General features: G+C 37.0%; 1 protein-coding gene across 1 annotated transcript; it reads left to right on the forward strand.

Moving 5' to 3' along the window:
- Nucleotides 1-209: 209 nt before the first annotated feature.
- LOC149832288 (peroxidase 5-like) lies at nucleotides 210-26920 on the forward strand. The gene is made up of 6 exons (XM_090013213.1): nucleotides 210-271; nucleotides 377-459; nucleotides 25062-25222; nucleotides 25408-25599; nucleotides 26139-26307; nucleotides 26514-26920. The coding sequence occupies exons 1-6, from the start codon at nucleotides 210-212 to the stop codon at nucleotides 26918-26920; spliced, it is 1074 nt and encodes a 357-aa protein (XP_089869339.1).
- The last annotated feature ends 1047 nt before the right edge of the window (nucleotides 26921-27967 follow it).

Here is a 27967-nt window from a genome sequence, read left to right on the forward strand (position 1 = left end):
CATCTCTCTCTCTCTCTCTAGTGTGCGAATGTGCTAGACATGTTGACTTTTTTTCTGTTATTCGTTTGGTTCACTGAGCTCTTTGCTGTTTCAGGCTGTTCGGAAGCTGAATGAGGCAAAGAAGCTGGAATCTAGTGCACATTATAATTCTGATTTTGGCAAAGATTAGCCTTTGGGCTGCAATTTTAGTTGATCAGCCTTGAAGCGTTATGATTTTCCCAGCTTGTGTCCTCGACTTGCACCCATCTGAAGGTCTTGGAAGTACTGCTATGTTTGGTGACATCCTTGGCAAAGAATATTTTTTGGATCATGTTCTCCTTGAGGCCCTATAATTTTCTTTTAAAACCATATTTTGGTGTTTTTTTTCTTGGTATAGATTTGATGACGCTATTGCTACTCTGATAGTTGACAGCGAAAGCAACGGGAAGTTGGGGTCTATAAAGTGGCTCTTTGATTTTGGTAAGTATATATATAAATATATATATTGTTTGAAAGACCAGCTGGGGTTAGGCCGACCCTTACCAGAACAACAGTCACCCCCATGTGGCAGAGGGATTCCACCCTGGGCCTTCAGCTTGACACAGGACCCCGCTTAACACATGGGGTACCACCTCGGTGGTAGGTATTGATATATTATTGTGGGGTGACTGAGTTTTCTGGAGGATGCTCTTCCTTCTGTAGGGGACTGATGCACTCAACCGTTTGTAACAGGTCCCGGGTTCAGCTACTTGACATTTGGACATGGGCTAAGCTTTATCTCTAAGGTTATCCGAGTCCAATTTAGTTTTGGAAATTGTGACTGCGTTTTTAACTAGATCAGTTTGTCCTGCGGAGCACAAGTTAAAAAGGTTTTATGACATCATATGCTTGTTCCTAATGCTAAATGAGACTGCATTGAGCCCGGTCTTAAAACCTTACTAGACCCCTCATGAAAATGATTTTAGTCTGAATTAATGGTGGCCAAGGGTCTTACTTTAAGCCTAAGAGGGGCCTAATTCGCATTTTCTTTTCATCATGGAAAGCTTCAGTTATTTGCTCAATTAGGCGAGCAAGAGTGGGTTGTATAAGGGGGTGAACATGTAGGGATTGGAGAACTTCACGCATATCTTTTTTTATAGAGGATGTGCTAATTTTTGAAGAAGCAAGCCAGGGGAACATGATTCACTCTCAAGTTTTTTTTTTAGAAACTTCAGGATTGAAAATTACTGCTGAAAATAGCAGTTTTACCTTAATGAGGGCGGAGAATGTCACATGTCATGGCAAAAAAATATATTTCAATGTGAGCGACATGACTTGCCCATGTGATGCCTCCCTATGGTCACCGGTGGAAAACATGATAAGAAGCCCGGTGTAATTGTGGAAGTATGGGTACTATCTCTTGTCGGGAGAGTAGTATTGGTTAAACTTGTACTCGTTACTGTTGGCCAACACTTTACTAGTCTCTTTGCCATTTTGGCCTCAGTTTTGAAGAATATAACTTGGGTCATTAATAGAATTTTATGGGGTGGTCATTCGGATAAAGTGGTCAAAGCACCGATCACGTGGGATGTGGGCACCAGACTGATATCACAAGCCGGTGGGATTAGAGATTTGTGTCGGTTTAGCATTGAGCTATTGACGAAATGGTGGTGGATGATAGCAAGCAGTGAGGGGTCAGTAATCTGCGTCCTTCGTTGCAAATATGATACAAAAGGCTCATCGTAGAATTGGGTGAAAAGTTCAAAGTGAAAGACGCAGTCGGGGTTTTGGAAAAGTTTAGTTAAAGTGTTTGAAGTCTTCTTTCAGAGTGTGAAGGTACAAGTGGGGGATGGAAGATGCAAAATTTTTTGGAAGGATGTATGGTGCACAGATGGTTCTTTTAGGCATCTATATCTTGATTTATTGCGGATATGGAGGGGAACCAGTGGTATGATAAAGGACTACTGGTCGGATGAGCAAGGATGGAAGATTCAAGTAAGGTGCACACCGACAATTGCGAGATCTTCTACACCAGATTGCTGGAATACAGCCCTCACCAAGCGATGATAGGTTGCGATAGATGTACACCAATGGGAGGACTTCACAGTGGCGTCCTGTTATAGGGCGTTGTTGTGCGAACCGATGGTGTTATGGCTATCAGACCATAGTTTGTGGGGGAAATGATCTTCCCCTCCGTTCTTCAATATTTGAGTGGCGTGTACTTTATGATGGAGCCAAAATAGCAGCAACTTAATGTGTATGGGAGTACAACTTGTAAACCGATGTCACTTATCTGAAATGGAAGAGGAAGATATTGAACATTTGTTTGGTCATTGTAAAATGGTTCAAGGATTTGCACTTCAAATTTTGGAGCTGCGGGACCTTTTTCTGTTTCTGGGCTTAGTGCTGTGGGCAGCGGAGGTGATTTTAACAAATGAGACTGCTTTTAAATGAGATAGTTTTTAAAGAGGTGGGCCCATGTCTGCAGAAAATCTACAGAGAACTGAGAGTAGTCAGTAGTATAAAATCAGGAAATTGCAGCAGTGTTGTCTGAGAGGCCTAGATACGGTTGGAAATGATATACCTTTTTCGGTCTCATTGGTATCGACACAACAACAGCAACAGCAGCATCGCGTCCACCCATTAATGGCTTGGAATTAACGGAACAGCAATGACTTGTCGATTTTTGTCTGCTACAAAAAGTCGTAAATTAGTTTTTTTATAATCATGACATGAGTGCTGGTCCTAAGGTTGGCGTGGAATGAATTGGCAAAATAGTACAAAGTTATTGGTGTAAAAAGGCGGATAAGCGTTATGCGGGGTAGGGGATACTTGTGAATGCGACCACGACACAAGTTTTAAGCCCACAGGTGGTGTCCCTTGACAACGTCCAAGCTGGTCCCGGTGAGTTTTACCAACCAGAGGCCAACCAACGATGTGCAGTCAGTGATAGAGTTTTTTTTTTTCCTTAGATTATTGAAAAAAAAAATGGGATGCTATTTTTTAACCGTTAAAGTATTTTTGATATTTTAATATAAATTTGGTTTTTTTTTATTAAAATATCCTTAGAAACAATTAAAATATGAGAATAATGAATACGTGTACGATTCCAACCGCTCATCAAGGTATCTGACACAGCCAAAGTGTGACAGAGGGGTTAACACGTTTTGGGTATGCTTTTTGACATTGTTAAGAAGGTTTCCACGCAACAAAACCTTATAGGATCCGGGTATGGTGATAAATAATAAGACTCAATTAAGACCCGAAGGTCTCATTAATTTATGGACCCGGATATAGTTTGTGAAATTTTATACCAGACTCGAACATGACCGAGTTCCAATTAAGACCTGCAATATGGTTTTACCTAGTATAGTCTGGGTCTGGTTCATGTAGTTTTTATCGGGTCTGGGTATGATTTTTCTTATAATGGACCTGATTAGACCCAGGTTCAGACCCAATACCATACCTAAAAACCAAGTTCAAGTCTGGTTCCACCTGGGTCCGAATCAAACCGGACCCGTTGATACCCCTCTTTGAATAATCAAATCCAGCACTCTGCTTAATCTACAAGCTCGTGCCCAGTTGGAAGGAACAAAAATTGAAGAGTTCGGTCCCCCATCTTCATATCCCTCTTAAATCTTAAGACGCAAGTTGTCTTAATAAAATCCGATCTTGTAGACGGATTCAGCATGGTCAATTTAATAAGATTCGATCCTTGGATCATATCTTTTTGACCAAAAACTATGATTTTCAAATCACATACTTTGTCAACTGTTGATTTTTAAATCGCCAAAAAATCCTGCACACAAGATTTCGGTGATTTAAATGACTATCTTCACTAAATGAAAGATGTATCTATGGAGTCTGATTTGACCAAAACAACTTACATCATATGACAGTGGATGAGTTAAACCGATTTCCAAATTGATCCTCAACTCCTTTAAATTTGTTGAAGGCCTGATCTTGGCAGCCAATCTTTCTCTCCCATATCATATAATTGTACTATCTTGTGCTTCATTTTTTTCTTTCCTCCCTTTTTTGGATATTATATGAAATTGAAAAAAAATGCTGGTTTACAACCTTGTGGGTTGAACACGACTGAACAGTGGGGTCGTGTGAAAGGTGTCCAAGTAAAAGCGGCTAATATCGAATTCTCTTGTTTGGCAGGAGAGTTTACCGGAGTTTTACTTCGTAGGGGGATGGGTCCATTAAGTGACCTGTGTCCCTATGAAAGTTTCCATCCATGAAGAAACAAAAAAAGAAGTTTTAAAAGTTTACTGGTGCCATTCATCAGGTCTAACCAAGAATGACCTTGACCTACTTGTGCCCTGCAGACAGGAATCAACATGGCTCAGCATTTGAACTATAATACTAGCATCTATTATTTCCATTGCCTTGTATGCTTTTGGTTTTTCAAACACAATTAGGTTGTAACACGATCAAAGCATCACAATCCAACAATAGATAGAATCCATAGTTGAAAAGTTTTGCCACTCCCTTCCATTGTCATAAACAAGATATGTGAAACTGTTAAAGATATAGACCAAGATCAAGTCCAACGTGTTGATCCAAAGGTCCAATGTGTTGATCCAAAGAAGAAGAGAGCAGAACTCTCCTGTGAACGTGCAGAATTTGGACTCGCCAGCGAAGGTGATGTTTCCTAAGGACTGTAGCAAGACTCCTCCTCAGAAAATAAATATCAAAGAGTCCCTGATGTGTACAAGTTCAATCATGTGTAAACAACCTCTTGATGAGGCTTATCATTTTCATAGTAGGGGTCATCCCCATGCTTTGTACACAAATATAAATAAAGGCCACCTCTACATACCGTGACCAGATAGTATGTGTGAGGTTTCTTCATAGACGTAGGTGAATCTCACTGAACCACATTAAATACTTGTGTTTGGTGTGTGCATTTTTTTCTTGTGTTCTTTATTGAGTTTCTTTTGAGCTCTTTTATAATATCAAAGCAGGTGTGTGGGTATATTTTTGTTTCGCTCCTTAATCGTGTCTTTTTGAAGATTCAATGGCGTCCCCAACATCTTCTGCTTCATAGAAGAGTTATGTGTCTTTGCTTGCTTTACCTGCTCCCGTGAGTCTTCAATACTTTTTAAGTACCAAATTGACAACAGATAATTTTCTATTGGGAGAGTTTCAATTAACTCCCTTGTTGTTGTCTTATGACCTCAATGGTTTTATTGATGGATCCAAAAAAGTGCCCAAATAAATATGTTTTGTCCAGTGATGGAAAGACTCAAGTTGTTAATTCTGATTTTTTAACCTTGGATTATCTCTTCCCTATTAGAACCTGTGTGTGCTCAACTCATGGGTCTTAGATCATCTTTTGATATGTAAAACTCTCTTAAAAACTCATATGTTGTACAATCTTGTTCTAAGATCTAGAATTAAAAGAATAACTGCATAAGCTAAAGAAAGGATCCAAGTCAATAAATGAGTACTTTCAAAGAGCCAAAATGCTTTCTCATCAACTGGATATTGCTTCACGACCTTTGAGTGAACAAGATATGGTGTTGCACATGTTAAGAGATCTCCCACAAGAATATGCTTCCTTCAAAACATTCATATTCACTAAAAAAGAATCGATTACCATCGATGAGCTTTACAACCTCTTGCTAGTTGAAGAGGCACAATATTGATGTTGATCATGATGATGCGATCTCTTGTTCTTCTGCCAACATTGTCCAACATCAGAATCAGACACCCAATGATCAGAATAGATCTCATCAGAATAATAGGGCTATTGGACAACATAGAAGTTAGGAACTAGGGTCTGTCAAATTTTAATAGTAAGAATCGTGGTATTGTGGTATGCCAATAATATATTGTGATAAATCAAGTCATACTGTCAAATTGTGTTTTCAAATTACCCGAAACCCTCGAAGGAATCCTAACAACAATGCTCAATAGAATCATCCTCAATTCTATCAAGCCACAACTTCTTTAGTAGATAAAGGAAACCAGTATCCTGACTCTAGTGCTTCTCATCATGTGACGCATGCTCTGAGCACTCTTTTTTTCATTCACCATATAAAGAAAAAGACACTCTTAAGATAGATGATGGTACAAGTTTGAAAATTCACCATATTAGTTCTTCTCAATTCATTATGGATGATTCAAAATATACTCATAAAGATGTTCTCCATGTTCTTCATATTACTAGAAATTTTCTTTTAGTAAATAAATTTGCCAGAGATAATAATGTTTCTTTTGAATTTAATCTAAAATATTATTATGTTCAGGATCCAACTTCAAGGCAAAGAGATTATTAGAGGGAGGAGAACTCAATGACTTTATTAGATAAAGATACCTCAGTCAAATAAAGACGAAATAGATAGCAAGGAGCAGACATCAACTTTGGTAGGAAAAATGCATTATTAGAGCAATGCCATGTGGTTTGAGTTATATAGAGTGTTGTACACAAATTTGGTTTACCTTATTACCATAGTTTTATGCATAAAGTTTGTAGTGCTTGTCAACAGGGAAAGAGTCATCCCTTGCCTTTCTTTGCCTCTTTTTATAAAGTTTTTGAACCTCTATAGCTTATTTATTTTGATGTTTGGGAACCTACATTAGTTATTAGCATAAACTCTTATAGATTTTATGTTCATTTCATTGATGTTCATTTTAAGTTTACATGTACATATGTGATTGTCCATAAATCTGATGTTGTTAATGTTTTTCACTTATTCGTAAAAGTTAAAAATTTATTTGGGAAGAAAACAAAATCTCTACAAACTGATGGAGGTGGTGAGAATAATGTTCTGAACTCCTTTTTTGAAAGAATATGGGATTGCACACTGGGTCTTATGTCTACACACACATGAACGAAATGGGGTTGAAACAAAGAATCATCATATTGTTGATACATGATTGAGCTTCAAGAGTCAGCCAGTTGTACCAATCAAATTATGGCCATATGCCTTTGCTACAACTGTCTTTTTAATAAATAGATTGCCTTCTCCTATCATTCAAAATAAGTTATTCTTTGAGATTTTATTTAAACAAAAACCTGATTATAAAATTTTAAAGGTGTTTGGATGTGTATGTTTTTCATATCTTAGACCATATCGAGCCCATAAACTGGACTTCAAAATGGAAAAACATGTTTTCTTGGGTTACATTAATAGTCACTAAGGTTACCAATATCTTAATATGTCTACAGAAAAAGTTCTTATCTTTAGACATATTTTGATGAACAACAATTTCTTTTTCAGACACCTGGGTCTAACCTTAGTTCTTCTACAACGAACATGTCTCCTCCATTCATTGTTAGCCCGATATCTTCTTCTGAGACTATGTCTAACCCAACAACGCCAAACCCACCTATGCCTATGTCAATCCCACCTGAACCTGAATCTCATGTAGCTCAGCTTCATGAATCCATTTAGTCCCTTAAGTCCTTATCATCACCGATTTCCCTAGATTTTATTCCTTCTCCAAATCCGTCTAGTATGGCTCCCCCATTAAGAACTCACACAATGGTAACACAATCTCAAGATAGCACTCGTATCCCTAACGTATATGTTTTAACCTTGTATCATCTTTGTGTTTCTCTTATAGCTCAAATAGCTCAATATACTGAACCCATAACCTTCTGTCAGGTTGACCAAAATCCTAAGTGGTGTAAGGCTATGTCTACTGAGTTTACTGCACTTCTTTAAAATGATACCTAGACTATTATTCCACCATAATCAACTTAGCATGTTATTGGATGCAAGTCAGTTTTCATGATTAAACACAGGGTTGATGGTTTATTGAAACAATATAAGGCTCACTTGGTTGTTAAGAGGTATGATCAGGAGGAAGGTATTGATTATTTTGAAACTTTTAATCCTATAGTGAAGCCTACTACTATCATGACTGTGCTTTCTATTGTTGCCAATTATAATTGGCCCATAAAGCAGCTGGATGATTTTCTTCATGGTGACCTTCATGAAGTTTTTATGGAGCAACCTCTAGGCTTCAAGGACAATAAATATCCTATTAATGTTTGTCGTTTGCAGAAGGCTCTTTATGGTTTAAAACAAGTTCCCAGGGCATGATACTAATATATGACTATGCCTTATTGTCCATCGAATTTGTTAATTCTCATACTTATACATCTTTGTTTATTTTGAAGAAAGATAAGTTGCAGGTCTTTCTGGTAGTTTATGTAGATGATATTTTGGTCATAGGTCATTAAATCTCTTACATCCAACCTTAGCCAGACTTTTGCAATTAAAGATCTTAGCGATCTATATTTTTTGGGGACATTAAAGCTATTAAAACACCACAAGGGTTGGTTCTATCTCAGCAAAAGTATAGTGTGAATCTATTGAGTCATGCTACAATGATGGGAGCTAAGCCTACCCATATGCCCATGCTTCCTCTAAGGTGTTATATGGGTCTAGGACTCCTTTTCATGACCTGACTCTCTATAGAAGTATTATTGGGGCATTATAATATCTTATTTTGTCCTGTCTTGATGTAGCCTTTATTGTCAAAAAAGTATGTCAGTTCATGGTTTGTCCTACTACTGACAAGTGGTTTGCTGTTAAACAAATTTTGTGCTATATCAAGTAGACCCTATAGTGTGGACTTCTTATTGGCCCTTCTTCTGAGTCCTCTCTCTACATTTTTTGATGCTGACTAGGCAGTTAGTCCTGATGATCATAAGTCTACTGGCGATTGTGTTGTTTATCTTGGCTCTAACTTATTGTCCTATAGTTCAAAGAAGCAATTAACTGTTGCTCGATTCAGTACAGAGGGAAAATATAGGGATGCTTCTAATGCTGCTGCTGAGCTCATTTGGATCCAATTCCTTTTTTGGGTGCTTGGTATTACACTACAATACATTCCAGTTGTCTGGTGTGATAATGCTAGTGCTACCTATATGGCTGCACATCTTATTTTTCATCAACGTAGTAAACATGTGGAGATTGAGGTGCATTTTGTTCCTAATCAGATCCAACAAAAGCAGCTTGTGGTACAACACATTCCCTCTCATGATCAAGTTGCTGACATTCTTACCAAACCTCTTCCTAGAGATCAGTTCTCTGTTCTTCGATCCAACCTCAATATTTTATCTGGCCCATTGAGTTTGAGGAAAGATTTTAAAGATATAGTTCAAGATCATATCCAACATTTAATCCAAGACTAAGATTAAGTCCAATGTGTGTATCTAGAGGTCCAACGTGTTGCTCCAAAGAAGAAGAGTTAGCAAAATATGGACTCTCTCTGGTGAAGTTGTAGAATATGGACTCTCTGTAGAACATGGACTCTCCAATGAAAGTGATGTTTCCTAAGAAGGACTGTAGCAAGACTCCTCAAAAAAGTGTTCAAATGATCAATCTGAATGTACCCTAGCGATAATCAGTTAGCCTTCATCAAATGATCCAAAAAAGTGAAAAGCATCCTAAAGGTCCCTTTGAATGAACCATATAATGCATCCCTTGTCAGTTCCTATCTACACCATGCTTGTTTGTAAGTAACCTCTACACCTTTCTCATGGATGATGTCATTTATGACTTTTCTTGAAGTCATTTCGGGTTATTGTGCATGCGTTTATGAAATCCACCTGCAATCCACTTGGAAGACATTTTTTTCACTACAAGGTTGCCCAATGATCCAACACATGTATGCTCATTTTCATATTTTTTTTTACTTAAAAGAACTATGCTCTGAACCTTTATGCAATAGATCCTCAAGAGACAATCAATTTTTCTTCTTTGCAACATCTTTGTAACCACATATATATTACAAATAGTTGTAGAAAATATTTATCTTATGTGTATGTATGTGTACAAGTAATGAATATAGGAATAACATTAGACTCTCTTTTTAAGGTGTGTTTGCAACTGCTGAAAAAAATCATTCGGGGAAAAACTATATGGGAAAAAAGTTGCTACCTCCCTCTATCGACTTTTTATCCTATGCTTTTATTGATTTTTTCTCTTAAAGCCATTAACCACATGGAGGACGAGTCTTGCATCCCATTGCCAATTTCTCATTATCTCGACTTTGGATTGCATCCCATGTGTCACATCCTCGAACTTGATATGCTCGAGGCTTTATCCACCATGCTCCTTCCTATTGGGCCCAAATCTCTTGTAGCTCTCTCTCTCTCTCTCTCTCTATATATATATATATATATATATATATATATTAACACACTCTCTCAAACTTATAGTGTTATCATCAAAAGCTTATTAAGGAGAAAAATGAATCGAGGTGTTGAAAGAGATTTATTGAATGATATTTTGAAGTAACATACAACAACTCAATAGTTCCTCTCAAGTATTCATCACGTACATAATGATAATCCATCTTAATGTACATTATTTGCTCATGAAAGTTTTGATTGCTTGTAATATATATTGTGCTTTTATTATCACAATACATCTTTGAAGGTTTGAAGGTGACCACACTCATATCTCTGAAAAGATTCTTTAGCCATAAAAGCTTCATGCTTGTCGTAGTCAGTGCACGATACACAACTTTAGTAGAATATAATGAGACTTTATGTTGCTTATTGCATCTCCACAAAATTAAAGAATCTCTTAAAAAGATAAAAAACCAATTGTCAAGATTTTGTTGTTAGAATTTTCTCCCTAATCAACATCAGTATAAGCAATTAAATATAAAGCGGAAGATGATGATACAAAAATCTTTATAGTTATGAAAATTTTAATGTATGTAACAATCCTTAAAATTGCATTCATGTGTCCAGTTGTTAGAGTGTGTTGGAATTGACTTGTTGAATGTAAAATATAGGCTATATCTGGTCTGGTGATAAACATGTAAGTTGGTGTAGGATCTTCAAACAATGCCCCATCTTCTAGCCTTAGTTTTGCATTAACAACTTCAGGAGTCTTCACCTTCTGATAATATGAAATCTCTGATTTACCACAAATATCAGTGACAAACTTTATTTGTGTCAAAATATGCCCTCTCGATGTATGCAACTTCTATACCTAGAAAATATCTCACAAAAACTATATAAGACATCATTTTTTTTAGAATACTTTTTATTTTTTGACTCTCTTTTTGTCATTCCTAGTGATTATCGTATCATTTATATACAATAGAAGTATAACAATGTTAGTACCTATACTCTCAAGAGTGCAAAATTGATTATAAAGAAACCTTTGAACTGGTAGTAGTGTAGTGAGTAGATACATGTCGTGTTCAGGAAAGACTCATTGGCAAGCAGTGAAATAGATTTTCAAGTATTTGAAAAGTACTTCAGGACGGGTGATGGTTTGGTTGGATATGTTGACTCAAATTATGTAAGTGATCTTGATAGGAGGAGATTACTTAGTGGCTGCATGTCTTTTTAGCACTACAACAAAGCAGTAGATTAGCGACGACCACATTTCGTCGCTAATCCGTCGCTAACATGGTTAGCGACGGATTAGCGACAACGAGGCGACAGTATGCTTACGTCGCGAATATTTCGACGCTAACTGGCGACGGAATTATTCCGTCGCCAGGTCCGTCGCTAATTGCGACGAAATACCGAGCGCTATATTCCGTCACCAATCCGCCGGTACTAAACGGCGACCACGGCTTGGCGACGGATTTACTTCCGTCGCTATGTCGTCGCTAGATTAATATAAATAGCGACGGATGGTTCCGTCGCTAATCCGTCGCAAACACGAAAAAAAATTTAAAAATATTTATTTGAAAATTAAATACCGAGCAATTTCTATTTCCTGTACAATTTATATTTCCTGTAAATAAAAAACAAACCACACAAAAAATTTCATATAACAAGAATCTACAACAATTAATCGTTCCACCTTAAAATTAAGAAGTTTAATTATTTACAATTCAACAATTACAATTAGGAAACATAAAAAAAATAAAACTTCTTCAACATAGTCCTCTAATCATCGCCAAGATTTTGTGCGTCTTCTTGTTCATTGTCTTTATCTGTCCCTTCAGCTCCACTACGCTGATTATCGCTAGCAGCCTACACAAGAAAAGAACAGTCAGTATTGATAAACAAAATATAATGAAATAAATTACACACTATATGTGATTCTATCATGTGCTCATGTGTGATCTAAGGCAATAAAAAAACTCTATATGTGATTCTATCATGCTCATATGTGCTCTAAGGCAGACAAAAAGTTATATATATATATATATATATATATATATATATATATATATATATATATATATATATATATATGATTCTATCATGCTCATATGTGTGCTAAGGCAGTCAAAAAATTGAATATGTGATTATAGCATGTTCATATGTGTTCTAAGGCATCTAGAAAAACTCTATATGTGATTCTACCAAGCTCAGATGTGCTTTAAGGCAGGCAAAAAACTATATATGTGATTCGATCATGCTCGTATGTGTGCTAAGGCAGTAAAAAAATTGAATATGTGAATATAGCATGCTCATATGTGCTCTAAGGCAGGCAAAGCAAAAAATTTTATATGTGATTCTATCATAAATGATATATAACATGTTCATATGTGTTTTAAGGCAGTAAAAAAACTCTATATGTTATTATAGCATGCTCATATGTGTGCTAAGGCAGTCAAAAAACTGAATATGTGATTATAATATGCTCATATGTGTTCTTAGGCAGTCAAAAAACTGAATATGTGATTATAGCATGCTCATATGTGTTCTAATGCAGTCAAAAAAACTTTATATGTGATTCTATCATGCTCATATGTGTTCTTAGGCAGGCAAAAAAACTTTATATGTGATTATAGCATGCTCATATGTACTCTAATGCAATAAAAAAACTCTATATGTTATTATAGCATGCTCATATGTGCTCTAAGGCAGTCAAAAAACTGAATATGTGATTATAACATGCTCATATGTGTTCTTAGTCAGTCAAAAAACTGAATATGTGATTATAGCATGCTCATATGTGTTCTAATGCAGTCAAAAAAACTTTATATGTGATTCTATCATGCTTATATGTGCTCTAAGGCAGACAAAAAGTTATATATATATATGTGATTCTATCATGCTCATATGTGTGCTAAAGCAGTCAAAAAATTGAATATGTGATTATAGCATGTTCATATGTGTTTTAAGGCATCTAGAAAAACTCTATATGTGATTCTACCATGCTCAGATGTGCTTTAAGGCAGGCAAAAAACTATATATGTGATTCGATCATGCTCGTATGTGTGCTAAGGCAGTCAAAAAATTGAATATGTGATTATAGCATGCTCATATGTGCTCTAAGGCATCTAGAAAAACTCTATATGTGATTCTACCATGCTCATATGTGCTTTAAGGCAGGCAAAAAACTATATATGTGATTCGATCATGCTCGTATGTGTGCTAAGGCAGTAAAAAAATTGAATATGTGATTATAGCATGCTCATATGTGCTCTAAGGCAGGCAAAGCAAAAAAATTTATATGTGATTTTATCATAAATGATATATAGCATGTTCATATGTGTTCTAAGGCAGTAAAAAAACTCTATATGTTATTATAGCATGCTCATATGTGTGCTAAGACAGTCAAAAAAACTGAATATGTGATTATAATATGCTCATATGTGTTCTTAGGCAGTCAAAAAACTATATATGTGATTCTAGCATGCTCATATGTGTTCTAATGCAGTCAAAAAAACTTTATATGTGATTCTATCATGCTCATATGTGTTCTTAGGCAGACAAAAAAACTTTATATGTGATTATAGCATGCTCATATGTGCTCTAATGCAATAAAAAAACTCTATATGTTATTATAGCATGCTCATATGTGCTCTAAGGCAGTCAAAAAACTGAATATGTGATTATAACATGCTCATATGTATTTTTAGGCAGACAAAAAGTTATATATGTGATTCGATTATGCTCATATGTGTTCTAAGGCAGACAAAAAACTTAATATGTGATTATACCTGAGAGGGACCTGGAATCAAAGATCCCCTATCCTGAACATCGGCCTTGATCTCATTTCGGAGAAAGGGGGCGACGGTGTATTTGAAGTAGTTATTCAGTGATTCATTAATGATCTCGCGTACATCATCACTGGAAAGAATAGTCGGCTGCTTGGAGCTTATGTCGGCGCAAGAAGTCGGTGAGCCGTAACTGGAAGAACCAATAACTGGTGAAGTGTTCATATTACTCCCAAACCCGAACACGCGACCTTTTTTGGGTTCACCTGCTGCAGTCACCCATGCTGTAGGATCAAATGATGGATGTTGAGTAGCGTAATTGCCATATCGCTCTACCATCTGTTGCTCATATGCCTCCTACAAAATAATGTTTAAAGTATTCATTAATAATTAATGATAACATTATGATAACTTGCATATATATTGCAATGATTATTAATAGAATTAATACATACCGTTGTCGTTCTCGCCTTCTCTGATACGAAGACTCCCGTGGTCTTCCGTTTATGTGTTTCTACAAACACATCTTTATATGGTACACTACCTCCTTTTTCTGCTTCCTGCGAAGTTAAATGACAAAAGATTTAGTACACAAGTTTGCAACAATACTTATAAAATTAATATTATATATTGATGAGTTACCATTTTCTTTAAGTGGCTCCCAAATGTCTTAGATCCACCTGTGTGTAGATGGGCTTCGGGCATCTTCGATCGATTTTGTGCAGCCTTCGCAGAGCGATTTCTAAATGCATCTCCCGCCCACTTATCGCACATTTCATCCCAGTAATCTCTCCTGATAGTAATAGGACCATGGCCCTTCCACAGTAATGGATCATCTACTACGCCAGATGCTTTTTTTGCTGCAGTCTTCATAGTGTGCAGCATGTCTGCAAATCGATTGGCAGCCACCTTCTGCCACACCTTCTTTGCATCATTTTCTTCCACCGTAGTTGCGAAGCGATTCGAAGCCTACAAATATTTTCAGTCATTCTGTAGACATTGCTTAAATAAATTAACTATGAAACACATTAACTATGAGGAACAACTGTATACCATGAATGAGGACCACAATCTGTCTAACACCTCCTTTGGGTACTCTTTCCATTGAGCAACTGGTCCTGGTAGATGTTGAAGAAGTGAATTCCTAATCTCTCGTACTACTTCTTGTGGCTCAAACCTTGTGCTGCACATGAATTGTTACACAGTAAATATCAATATAAAATATTTAAAAGATATGCAATAATTGAAAACAAAATACTTACGGTCGATTATCGATATACACTATTCGAATGAGTCTTCTTGTGCCAACCTGAGAAGACCCTGTTTCCTGTGTTGGCTCTTGACTTGTGTGATCAACTGGTGTAGGTGGGTCGTGTACAGGCGCAACATCATCTGTAAAAAAATACATTAGAAATTCTCAGAATATGCATTTGAACTAATCAAGCATCCAATTAGTTATATGATATACCTATCACAGGAGCCCGTGAAGATGAAGGCTGAGCCTGGCTACTACTGGATGAGCGACCACTATAACCTCCACGAACCATATTCTAACAAATAACATATGTCATACAATAGATTCAAATAATTCACATCAAGTATTACAATACATTCAAGTCATTCACATCAAGCATTGCAATGCATTCAAATAATTCAAATCATTTACATCAAGTATTGCACTAATTCAAATCATTCGTTGCATAAATTATAATACATTCAGATAATTGAAATAATTCACATCAAGTATTACAATGCATTCGAATCATTCGTATCAAGTATTACAATACATTCAAATAAAATTTATCATTCACACCAAGTATTGCAATACAACTCACATCAAGTATTATAATGCATTTAAATAGAGGTTTGTAGTATAAGATTTTGCTCACTAGTTTGAGAATTCTTCCTCGTCACTAGTTTGACTTTCTTCTTCTTCTTTATTGTTTGCCCATCCACTTGGTACATCATTTGGATCACATTCCTCTATGAATGTTTCATCGGCCAATGGAGACATGACATGCATATCATGCGCAACATCGTGACCATAAGCGAAGTCATAGACATCATCTGATTGATAGTAATCACTGTCTTCAGCTAACTCATCTTCCTGTAACTGATCATACTCGGGGTATAGTTTGGATTTCACCTTGCAAACTGCCCACCATTCATTTCTATCTGACTTTTTTATACTCGGATATGAAGTATAATAAACTTGTTGAGCTTGCGAGGCTAATATGAATGGTTCATATGTTCCAAACCTGGATTTATGATTCACTTCCACAATGCCTGAAGCTTTGTCGAGTCTTGTTGCAGTTGGATCAAACCAATGACACTTGAATATCGTAACCCTGTTATTCATGCTTAAGTAAGTCAACTCCATTATTTCCTCTATAACACCGTAGTAATCATGTTCATTTTCACCGTAGCTGCTACCCTTGACACACACGCCACTATTTATCGTTGATTTTTTTATACTGTAGTCTTTTGTATGGAATCGATAACCATTTACGATATACCTGTTGTAGCATTGCACAACTTTGGTCGGACCATTTTCTAAATCACATATTCCTTGATCTTTAACATCACCATGGCGAACCTACGCACAGATATAAACAATGATTGTGATCACGATCAATTAAGTAACTTAGTGTTGTCTATAAGTATAAAATTTATGTTAGCTTCTTTACCAACTGTTTCAACCACTCCACAAACTTAGTTTCACGTTCTTTTTGTACTTCTGCATCAGTGAGATGTGAAACTTCGCTTTGCAACTCCAGATCAAATCGTCTGCAAACCACAAATACTTATATTACCGAGCCATGTATCCACATATAGAACATAAAAGCATTTATAATTGAGTTGCATATACATATACTTACTCGATGTATGGGTCACTCGCTCAGCAATTAAAAAGAATATAGATGTGTGCTGGATCTTGCTCTCGATCTGTCAATAGCCTTGATCGGCAACTACCAAATGCATGCCCAAGTGGTTGAAATATCGACAGCTTGTCAGCTACAGTTACTTGTTCTCCATCATCGTTACGGGGCGGGCATGTGTAACGTGTTGGAATATGAGGTTCGAAGTACATAGATGAGAAATTTGAAATCTCTTCTAAAGTGTACGCTTCACAAATAGAGCCTTCTACTCTTGCTTTATTACGAACCTTTTTTTTTAGGTCGAACATGCATCTGACAAGAATATACATTTCAAATTTTAAATATCTGTCATTAAAGAGACAAATATAAAAAAACATATACCTTTCAAATGGGTACATCCATCGATATTGCACAGGGCCACCAACCCTTAGTTCATATGACAGATGTATGATCAAATGTTCCATAACATCGAAAAATGCTGGCGGAAATATCTTTTCTAACAGACAAACAATGGTGATGACAGAGTCCTCGAGATTCTTTACATCTGATAAAACGACCTCCGATGCGCACAATGTTCTGAAAAATCCGCTCAACTCAGACAATACCCCCCATATAGGTTTGTCTAACATATCATGGAATGCTAGGGGTATCAATCGTTGCATAAAGATATGACAATCATGGCTCTTCAACCCATATAACTGTCCATCGTCAATCTTCACAGCCCGAGCAATGTTAGAGACATATCCATCTGAAAATCTCAGCTGTCTCAACCATTGACATACATGTTTTATTTGATCAGGTCCGAACACGTACTTTGCTTTTGGTTTCAGTACTTTGCCATTATACTCTTTGAGTTCCAATTCTGGTCTTTTACATATTAATTTTAAATCCATACGGGCCTTCGGATTATCCTTCATTTTTCCTTTAATATTCATTACTATATTGAACACATTATCAAACACATTTTTCTCTACATGCAACACATCCAAATTATGTCGTATCAATAGGGTCGGCCAATACGATAGTTCCCAAAAAATAGATTTTTTTGTCCAATTGTGATCCTTCCCAAATCCACGGAAGGGTGTAACACTGCGGGCATCTGTTAATACATCTGGAAAGTATCGCAATCTTCTTAGAATCTCTATGCCGGACAATCTTGAGGATGGACCTTCCGTTTCAGTTGTGCCTGCTTTAAATGCATTCTTTTGACGTCGGAACGGATGATCGCTGGGTAGAAATCGACGATGGCACTCAAACCAGCAAGGCTTCCTTCCATGCCTCAATCTAAAAGCTTTGGAATCCTCCATGCAGTACGAACAAGCCAACCTCCCATGTGTGCTCCAATCAGATAACATACCATATACAGGGAAGTCACTAATTGTCCATAGAATAGCGGCCTTCATGTTGAAATTTTGTTTTTTGTGGGCATCATACGTGGTAACACCGTCATCCCACAGTACTTTTAATTCATCAATCAATAGCCTTAGATATACATCAAGATTTTGGCCAGGTGAGGTCAGACCAGGGATCAACAAAGACAAGAAAAGATTTGGACGTTTCATACACAAGCTTGGTGGAAGGTTGTATGGAGTTACAAATACTGGCCAGCATGAGTATGGAGTTGATCTACCCCCAAATGGATTAAATCCATCTGTACATAGACCGAGTCTAACATTTCGCACTTCCATTGCAAAGTTCTGATGAGTACGATCAAAGTGCTTCCAAGCTTCAGCGTCAACAGGATGCGTGATCTTGTTTTCATCGTGTCGAACTTTATTTGCATGCCATCTCATGTGTTTAGCTGTCCTTGAAGACATATACAATCACTGCAATCTAGGAGTGATAGGAAAGTAGCGGAGCGACTTGTATGAAACTTCCTTTGATCTCGTGCTACCATTGCCTCTTGTCTTTGGCTTGAACCGAGGATGCCCACATGACGGGCATGATATGTCGTTTTCCTGCTCCTTGAAATACATGCAGTGATTTGGACAAACATCAAACTTTTTGTAACCCATACCTAGAGCGTTGACCATAACTTTCGCACGATAGAAATTTTATGGCAATTTCTCATCTTTAGGCAACATACTCTTCACAATCATGCACAAACGGTCAAAACATGATTGACTCAAATTATACTCGGACTTCAAATTCATTAGTTGAAGAACTGCAGACAAGATAGTGTGACTCTCACAACCGTTCCAAAGTGGCTCATCAGCATCTCTAAGTAAATCATAAAATCTACTAGCTGCATCGTTTGGTGATTCTTCATCTATGGCAGTTCTTACATCACTAGAACTCATAGCAGAACCCAGTTCTGTTCCTGCGGCATCAAATATCAAATTCGTATATGGATTATCGTGCACCACATTCACCCGTACATCAAAATCGTTTCTAAATTCTTCTCCATGAAACGTCCAGTTCTGATAATCACTCACAAAACCCTTCCTGTATAGGTGATGTCTAATGCCATGAGGTTCTACAAATCGATTATTCTTACAAATCTTACAGGGACACCTAATTCGACCTGTGGGATATACTGTACTGACACTTGCCGTTGCAAATTTAATAAAACTGTCAACACCATCCATATATTCATGTGATAACTCATTGTCCACTATCCTACGGTACATCCATTCACGGTTTGCAGTCATTTTGTCGTATGATGTTGCGAATAGTATCCTAACCAGTTAAAAGAGAACCATTAGAATGCTATGATGAAGAAAATATCAAATTTATCATGCAATATATGATGTCATACAATCACAAGAATTATGATGCATGCATTGATAACTTAATATTTTCATGTGCAAACTATTCATGACACGATACATTCATTTGAAGCATGCTTTCAGTATACAATTTCACATGGTAGACATAATCAAATTGAAAGTAACTACATGTAAGCATGGATACAATCACATCAAACATTGCAATACATCGAAATAATTCATATCAAACAAATCTCAAACATGTACCTGCAGCAAACACACTTCAATATCCCACTAACTACTACCATGCCTAGCATGGACTCCGTACTCCAAAAATAAGAACACTTCCATATTCATACATTAAAATCATGCTCAGCATGATCTCCGAACTCCAACAAAGCAGTCCTAGATATCAACAACTAAGTGAGTGTGTGAACAATAAAGTGTTATATTCAATAAATTAAATAACATGTGATGCGCTTGCATCACTTACTCACCACGGGTATTTACCCGATTTGCATTGTTTTTGTCACTTACTTACCACGGGTGGCGGGGCACAAGCGAGTTCCGTTGAGAAATCTGCACAAAAAAATGATGTTTTAAAATGAAGTCACCATGAAAAAAAACTCACTCTAAACAAATGATTTATAAAGGTAACTATTTAGTTACAGGAGGTGAATCAAATACCATGAAAAAAAATGGTATCTCACTCTAAACAAATGATTTATAAAGGTAACTATTTAGTTACAGGAGGTTCATAGATTTTGAAAACATTCATAAACATGATTTGCGAATGTCGTATTATATTTGCGAACGTACGTTGAAAAAACTAGTTAAAAGAGATTCACATATTTTAGGTGAAATTTGCAAAAATGATTTGCGACAATCATATCATATTTGCATACATACGATGAGAAATATAGTTAAAAGAGGTTTGCAGATTTTTGAATCTTTATAAAAAGGACACGCCTGGTAATAAACTAATTGGTTGGCCATATATGGTTAGAAAAAAAAAAGGTTAAAATATTTATCTCTTATTCCAATAACAAAAGAACGTAAGAGTGGATATTAACAATGAAGGAAAAGGAGTAATTCTATACACCAAGTGGCTATTGAATTTTATCATGGATAAGCAGGCACTACAATGTAATAATCTAAAAGTTGAGCTAGTTTTTGCAAACAGAGTGCACAGGCTTTTGTAATTTATTCAAATAAAATAAAAACATCTATTTAGACTCTTATTTATGGTTCTTAAGGATTGTTTGATGGTTTGTTCAAGATTGGATGAAATGAACAAACAAAATGGACAAAACACTGGTCTGTTAGTTCCTTACCAAGCCCAAGGTTTGTTTCGACCATACAATGTGCGCATAACTTGGACAGTCATAGATAATGGCTCAGTTACTTCATTTTGGATCGTATGACCCGATCCACTCACTATTTTGCATGTTTTAGCAAGTTTATTATGGATCTTTGTTTCAAATCTGGATCTCGAATTGGATCCAAACACCATGACTTTAAAAAAGTTTACAATCTAAAATCTTGGATTGGATCTAAAAATTAAAAAATGTTTAAAATTTGAGTATTTTGAGAAAAATATGAATTGATATTTTTTTGATATATAAATGATTTAGTCAATGTCATCTTAAATCTAATTATGAAAGTTTATCATAAGAATACCAAATTCTATTAAATCAAATTAACTATAAAAATCAAATTATTCGACCATATTAAATCATAAAACCTTAAAATACAAGAAAATAAATTATAAATAAACCAAAACATCATAAACTATAAGAAAAATAAACCATAAAATTAAATAAAAAAGCCACAATTTAAACCTTAATCAAACAAGGAAAAAACCTGCCCTAATCAAATACAAAAAAATCCTTAATCAAATTAACTAAAAAGTATTAATTAAAAAAATGTGATTTAAATCCCTAATTATAGAAAATAAAAATAAAAACTCTAAATAAATAAAAAAACCCTAATCAAATTAACTATAAAAGCCTTAATTAAAAAATTTTGATTTAAAGTCCTAACCAAATTAACTAAAAATCCTTAATTAAAAAAATTATGATTCAAATCCCTAATCATAGAAAATAAAAATAAAAGCTCTAATCAAATCCCCGGCAGGGGGTCGACCCCCGGCCGGACACGGCAGGGGGTCGACCTTCGGCCGGACACGACAGGGGGTCGACCCCCTGCCGGACATCAAAAGGGGTTGACCCCCTGCCGGACACGGCAGGGGGTCGACCCCGGCCGGACACGTCAGGGGGTTGACCCCCTGCCGGGGTTGACCCCCTGCTGGACACGGCGGGGGGTCGACCCCCGGCTGGACACGGCAGGGGGTCGACCCCCTACCGGGTCGACCGCCTGGCGGAGTCGACCCCCCGCCGGAAAACGCAGGGGGTCGACCCCCAATCCATTTAACGGTGAAATACCTGCGGTTGCTCCGGGCAGCGGCGGCGACAACGAAAGGTTGACGGAGATCGACTTCCGGCGAACGGTGGGGGCCGACAGAGAGGTCGACGGGATGTATAGGGTGGCCGAAGGAAGAGGGCAGCAGGAGGGAGAGGGCGGCGGGCGGGAGCAACGAAAGGAGAAAGGAAAAAGAAGGCTGAGATTAGGGGTAATGCAACATTTAGCGACGGCTTAGCGACGGATTAATTCCGTCGCTAAGCCATCATAATTCAAAAAATGAAAAGGCGACAGAAAATATTCCGTCGCCTAGGCCGTCGCTATGTTGCGACGGAATTTTAGCCATCGCAATTCCGTCGCTAACTGTCGTATTTATTGCGACAAAATATTCTCTCGCACAATCCGTCGCTACTTAGCGACGGATTTTGCGAGGGAATATAATCTGTCGCTAGTTTCGTAAAATTCTACAAATATAGCGATAGATTCATTTCTCTCGTTAATCCGTCGCTAAGTAGCGACGATATAACTCCGTCGCTAAATTCCGTCGCTAATCAACTGTTTTTTTGTAGTGTAGGTGGATGCAAAGTTAGTTGGAAAGTCACTTTGCAATCTACAATTACTTTGTCTACTAAAGAGGCCGAATATATGACATTGACTGAGGCAGTGAAAGAGACTATTTGGTTAAGAGATATATTTGCTGAGCTTAATTAGCTTAGGTCAAGAGTTTATTGTTGTTTATTGCAACAATTAGAATGTTATTCACTTGACCAAGGACCAAATGTACCAGGAGAGGATGAAGCATATCGATGTTAGGTACCATTTCACTTGAGATGTTATTGTAAAGAAGATTAGTACCATAGAGAAACCAATTGATATGTTGACAAAGTCTCTCCCGGTTGAGATGTTCGAGTATTGCTTGGACTTGATTGATGTTTGTTGCGCTTAGAGTTGAGTCCATTAGGACTCCTATGGAGAAGGTGGATTAAGTTTGTTGATTGTGGGAGGTTTTGATGAAATAAGCCAAGGTGAAGATTTATTGTGGGTGTCTTGAATTTTGGACCTGATCCATGACCCAGCCCAAAATATTTAATTTGGTGTTTGTACAATGTTGACCGCTCTAGTTTTATAATTTTGTCTTTTCTATCTGCTAGGATTTTATGCCCTTTGTGATATTTGTAGCCTCCTTCCTTGAGAGTTGAATTATAAGAGTTTTGAGTGTATTGAGGATTAGGGTTTTAGCATTCTATATCGCCCGTCCATATTTTCTTGCATTTGCTAGTGAATTTTTTTCTTTTACTTCACCTGTAGACGTAGGAACCACGTAAATTCATTTCTTCTCTTTATCTTGTGGTTTGCTTCTTTTTCGTTGAAGTTTACATTACAAAATATTTGTATATAAATATAATGGATTTGATCAAAAGATCTAGTTGCTGGTAACTAATTAAAATAATCAAGCATGTTTGGTTGCTATTATCCTATGTTGAGCTGACTTGCAATGCATGATTGTTTATGAGTAGTTAGGTGCATATTCAGTGTTACATACAATAGTTTTTTAAGGTGAGGAGAATGGGAATGGATTGCGTTTAATTTTTATTGTTGGAAGAGACTCTACCAACTTTTTTGTTGGAATGAAAGATTGAAAGTCAAGCGCATAGCATGTGATATATATATATATATATATATATATATATATATATATATATATATATATATATATATATATATATATATATATATATATATGGTAATACACTAATACGCCTACCTGGAAAGATGTAAACTCCAAGAGCGGATTTAGCGAAACCATGGGTGACATTTCTAATGTTTAGGTGACCAGGTGTCACACAAAGGAGACATCTAGAAGAGGGGATGTAACCGAGCAGGTTTATCATTTACTCCCCAAATAATTGAGGGCACGCACATTTGGTGAAATTAGGGCTTTATAGTTTCTGTAAGCTGTAACTCAGAAAATGAAGTTCTCGACCATAATGAGCCAAACATGCCATAAAATACCTTTTTATTTCAAGGGGCTCTCTGGAATCATGAGCAACGTGTATATATATATATATATATATATAAGAGAAGGGTGTAACAATAGATGCCCATCCCATCAGACGTGAAGGGGCTTTAGCAGAAGTAAAGAATGCAGCTAAAGCCCCTATTTGCACAATTTCCTTTTGCAGCGCTTATGGCAGACATGATCAACGACACAAATGCGTCTGCTATTGTTGGACAGGAAGAGCGTTTGACAATATGCCCGTCCCTATATATATATATATATATATATATATATATATATATATATATATATATATATATCAAAGACAAAATGTTCGACGTGAAATTCAACGAATAATTGCACCACCGAAAGATAGTTTTAGCAGCAGTCTTGACCGCCACTAAAGCCGAGCATCCGAGGGCCGTTTTATATATATATATATATATATATATATATATATATATATATATATATATATATATATATATATATATATATATATATTGCACATACACACACTAAAGAGTGTATGGTCGGACACCCTAGCGTCTGACGAAACTTAGACGCACGACTGTGTTCCGTGCATCTTATTTTTCAAAAAATGTCTTTAGCGCCAGTTTTTGACTGCTCTAATAATCTGGTCTTTAGCGACTATCAAAACCACCTCTAAAGAGGAGGTGCACAAGCGTCTGAAAATCATCAGACACTTCAAGTGTCTGATGATACACCCATACGAGAGCCTAAAAGTTTACAATATATATATATATATATATATATATATATATATATATATATATATATATAGAGAGAGAGAGAGAGAGAGAGAGAGAGAGAGAGAGAGAGAGAGAGGACCATGACTTTGCCTACCTAATTATAATCTACTGGTGTTTAGGAACCGAAGCCACGGACTCCAGTTGTCAGAGAGATATGAACATGATAACGCACGAAACTAGTCACATTTTATGCTTAATTAGTTGTGATGCAGAACGTCAACCTTCATTACAATACCAAACTCATCCAAGAGTTCTTTTTTCCTTTAAATATAGCATTTAAAGGCAATGCTACACCTATATATAGGTCAAGGGGAAGCCTGTTGAGGTCAGTCTCATTTGAAGCATTAGTCCTTTCCATTTGGAAGTCATTGCAAGAGAAAATGAAGTCTTGCCATTGCAGTTATCACTTTCTTGGGATTGATTTCTCTAGGCTTTGCCACTACTGAGTATGGTTTAAAGCATGATTATTACCACAAGACATGTCCTCAGGCAGAGATCATTATCGCGAATATGATGGATAGATTCATTAAGAAAAACTTTGTTATAGTCCCAAACTTGCTGAGGATGCACTTCCATGATTGCTTTGTGAGGGTATGCATCTTAAATTCATACTTTTGCATTTGCTGCATACTGTTGGTTTTGGCAATTCCTGTGTGTGTGTGCTGCTTTTTTTCCTTTTTAATATTATTTTAGTAATTGCATTAACATTGGCGATTAGTTTACTGATAGCTAAATAAGCTAACATGAGGCCCATGGTGTTTAATTTTTTAATCCAGGGATGTGATGCTTCCATTCTCCTGAACTCCACCAAACATAATGTAGCTGAGAAAGACTCCCCTATAAACAACCCAAGTATCACAGGTTATGATGTGATTGATAAAATCAAAGAAGCTTTAGAGAAAAAATGCCCAAGAACAGTCTCCTGTTCAGATATCCTTACCTTTGCAACAAGGGAAGCTGTTCATAAGGTAAATACATATTCTTCTAAGAATATGGAAGCACATGCGTTTCACCACAGAACACTCAGGTTCATGGATATGCAAAAGTATTACTCTTGTAAAACATGCTAGTGCTGAAACATGCATTAAACTTTGCTTCCTTTTCTTCATGCTGTTTCACTGACCTAAATTAAAAAGGTAACTAGTTTGACATTCCTATAGTTAGGATTGTCAATGGATTGGATTTTATCTGATAACCAACAGAATCCAACTCCATTTAGTCGGATTTGGTACATATCAGATTATAATTGAATACGGATTTGGTCCCTTTCCAAAGTACTAAGCACGTGGCAGTGGTGGAACCAACATTTCCGTCTGAAGCTTTCCTATTTCCCGGAAAATTCATTCCCCAATGGCGGGCTGGTGTGGGAGGTATTGGGGGTGGAGCCCTTTCCCGCAGGAAAGGACATGCCCTGATTATTTTGGGACAGCATGCCTTTTCCCACGAATTTGCTTAATAAGTTGCTGTTAGGCAGAGATTCTAACTTCATATATTTTCCCATGGCTAGGCTGGTAAATTTCCCAGGTACAAGGTTCGTGGAGGAAGAAAGGATGGGAGAGTCTCCCTGGTTAAGGAAACCATAACTTTCCTACCACCCCCTTCTGCCAATCTTAGTGGCATCTCCCGTTTCTTTGGGGTCAAAGGACTCACCCTTGAGGATGCTGTTACACTATTGGGTAATACCTCTCTCTCTCTCTTTATATATATATATATATATATATATATACTTGGATGGGGATCAACTGACTTAGCAGGTGTCAATTCTTGAGCTCTTCATCCCCCAAAAAAGAATAATAATCTTGAGCTCTTAAGACATCCTGACCTTAGCAGTTGTTTTCATGATTCTAACAACTGGTGCATGTATGTATCATCTGTTTTATAGGTGCTCACTCCATTGGTGTTTCACACTGCTCTGCCATTGGTGGGAGGGAGAGTAACTTCCAAAACACTGGGAAGCCTGACCCCACTCTGAACCCCGCAATTGTAGCAGAGATAAATAGGATATGCCCTGCAGATCACAAAACAGACCCCACCGTCCATTTGGATTCCATAACCCCAGATATCTTAGACAACGAGTACTATGTGGGTGTTCTAAAGCACATGGGCTTGTTCACATCTGATGCAGCACTTCTCACCAACAAGTTCACCAAGAAGCAAGTCCAACTGAATGCCTACCATCCCTCCATCTGGAGAAAGAAATTCGTTGCAGCATTGATCAAGATGGGTGAAATTGAAGTGAAAACAGGGAACCGAGGAGAAATAAGAAAGAAGTGTGCTGTGGTCAATTGATGGGTGCATAAAGCAATGAACAATCCCTCTATGACTCATTGAAGGATTGCAAGGAAGCTTTGAAGAGGAGATAGCTCAATGTGGTACCAAATAAATGCCTATATGGTGGTGTTGCGAGATTAATTTTCATCATGTATTTGTTTATTTAATTGATTATTTATCCAATGTTTTAATCTTCATGGAATAGAGTACGTTGGTTTATTTACAAATTGGTGAAAATCTTGGCTTTACAATCGTATGATGGCTTCTCTTTTATAGGACATGATGTATTTACCTAAAAAAATGCACATTTTATTTGGACTTTTCTTTTTCTTCCTTTTTTTTTTTTTTAAATTTTCATGTGTATGTGCACACACAAATTTATGTAAAGACCTTACATAATCATTGCTCAAGAAAAAAAGACCGTGAATAATCCACTTGTTTTTTTATATAAACTGGCACTTGATGAAATGATTACAACATATAATCACGGCTAAAAGTACTCAACTTACAACAAGGCCTGTACTCTTGCATAACATCTTGGCCACTTTGTAATGATCCTGCTGCTTTGACTATAAGGCAAGGGATGCACACTTTGGGTACGAAACTCATGTACTGGTCAGCATGTTTTTTTTTTAAAGTCAAGCTGGGGTTAGGCATAACCCTACCAGTTATACAAAGATACCATTGGGATTCTAACTTGCAACGTCCCAACACAAGGTGACGTGCACGGAGCCCCCCCCCCGGTTGGTGTACAGGTCAAGAAGTTTAGTCCCAAGTTATTAAAGTTCTAGCATGACATTTAAGAGATAACGTGTCCTGGGGCTGGAGCCCATCATCCCTTAGGACAGTGGTCAGCAATCTGAGACCCCCTTTAGTCACCATCCCGGGGGGGGGGGGGGGTGGTCGGCCTCAAAATATGTGGTCAGTAATGGAGGTTAATGCTTATTGGGTGAAACCAAACCTCAAGGGTGGGTTCCTATCTAGGGTGACATGAAGGGGGAAGAGGGAGAGAAGGAGAGAAGGCAGAAGGGAGGGATGAGCGTGGGTGTGAAAGTGTGTAGAGAG

The sequence above is a fragment of the Nuphar pumila genome, chromosome 7 (assembly GCF_984573655.1).
Source record: "Nuphar pumila chromosome 7, dmNupPumi1.hap1.1, whole genome shotgun sequence".
In the NCBI taxonomy this organism is placed as follows: domain Eukaryota; kingdom Viridiplantae; phylum Streptophyta; class Magnoliopsida; order Nymphaeales; family Nymphaeaceae; genus Nuphar; species Nuphar pumila.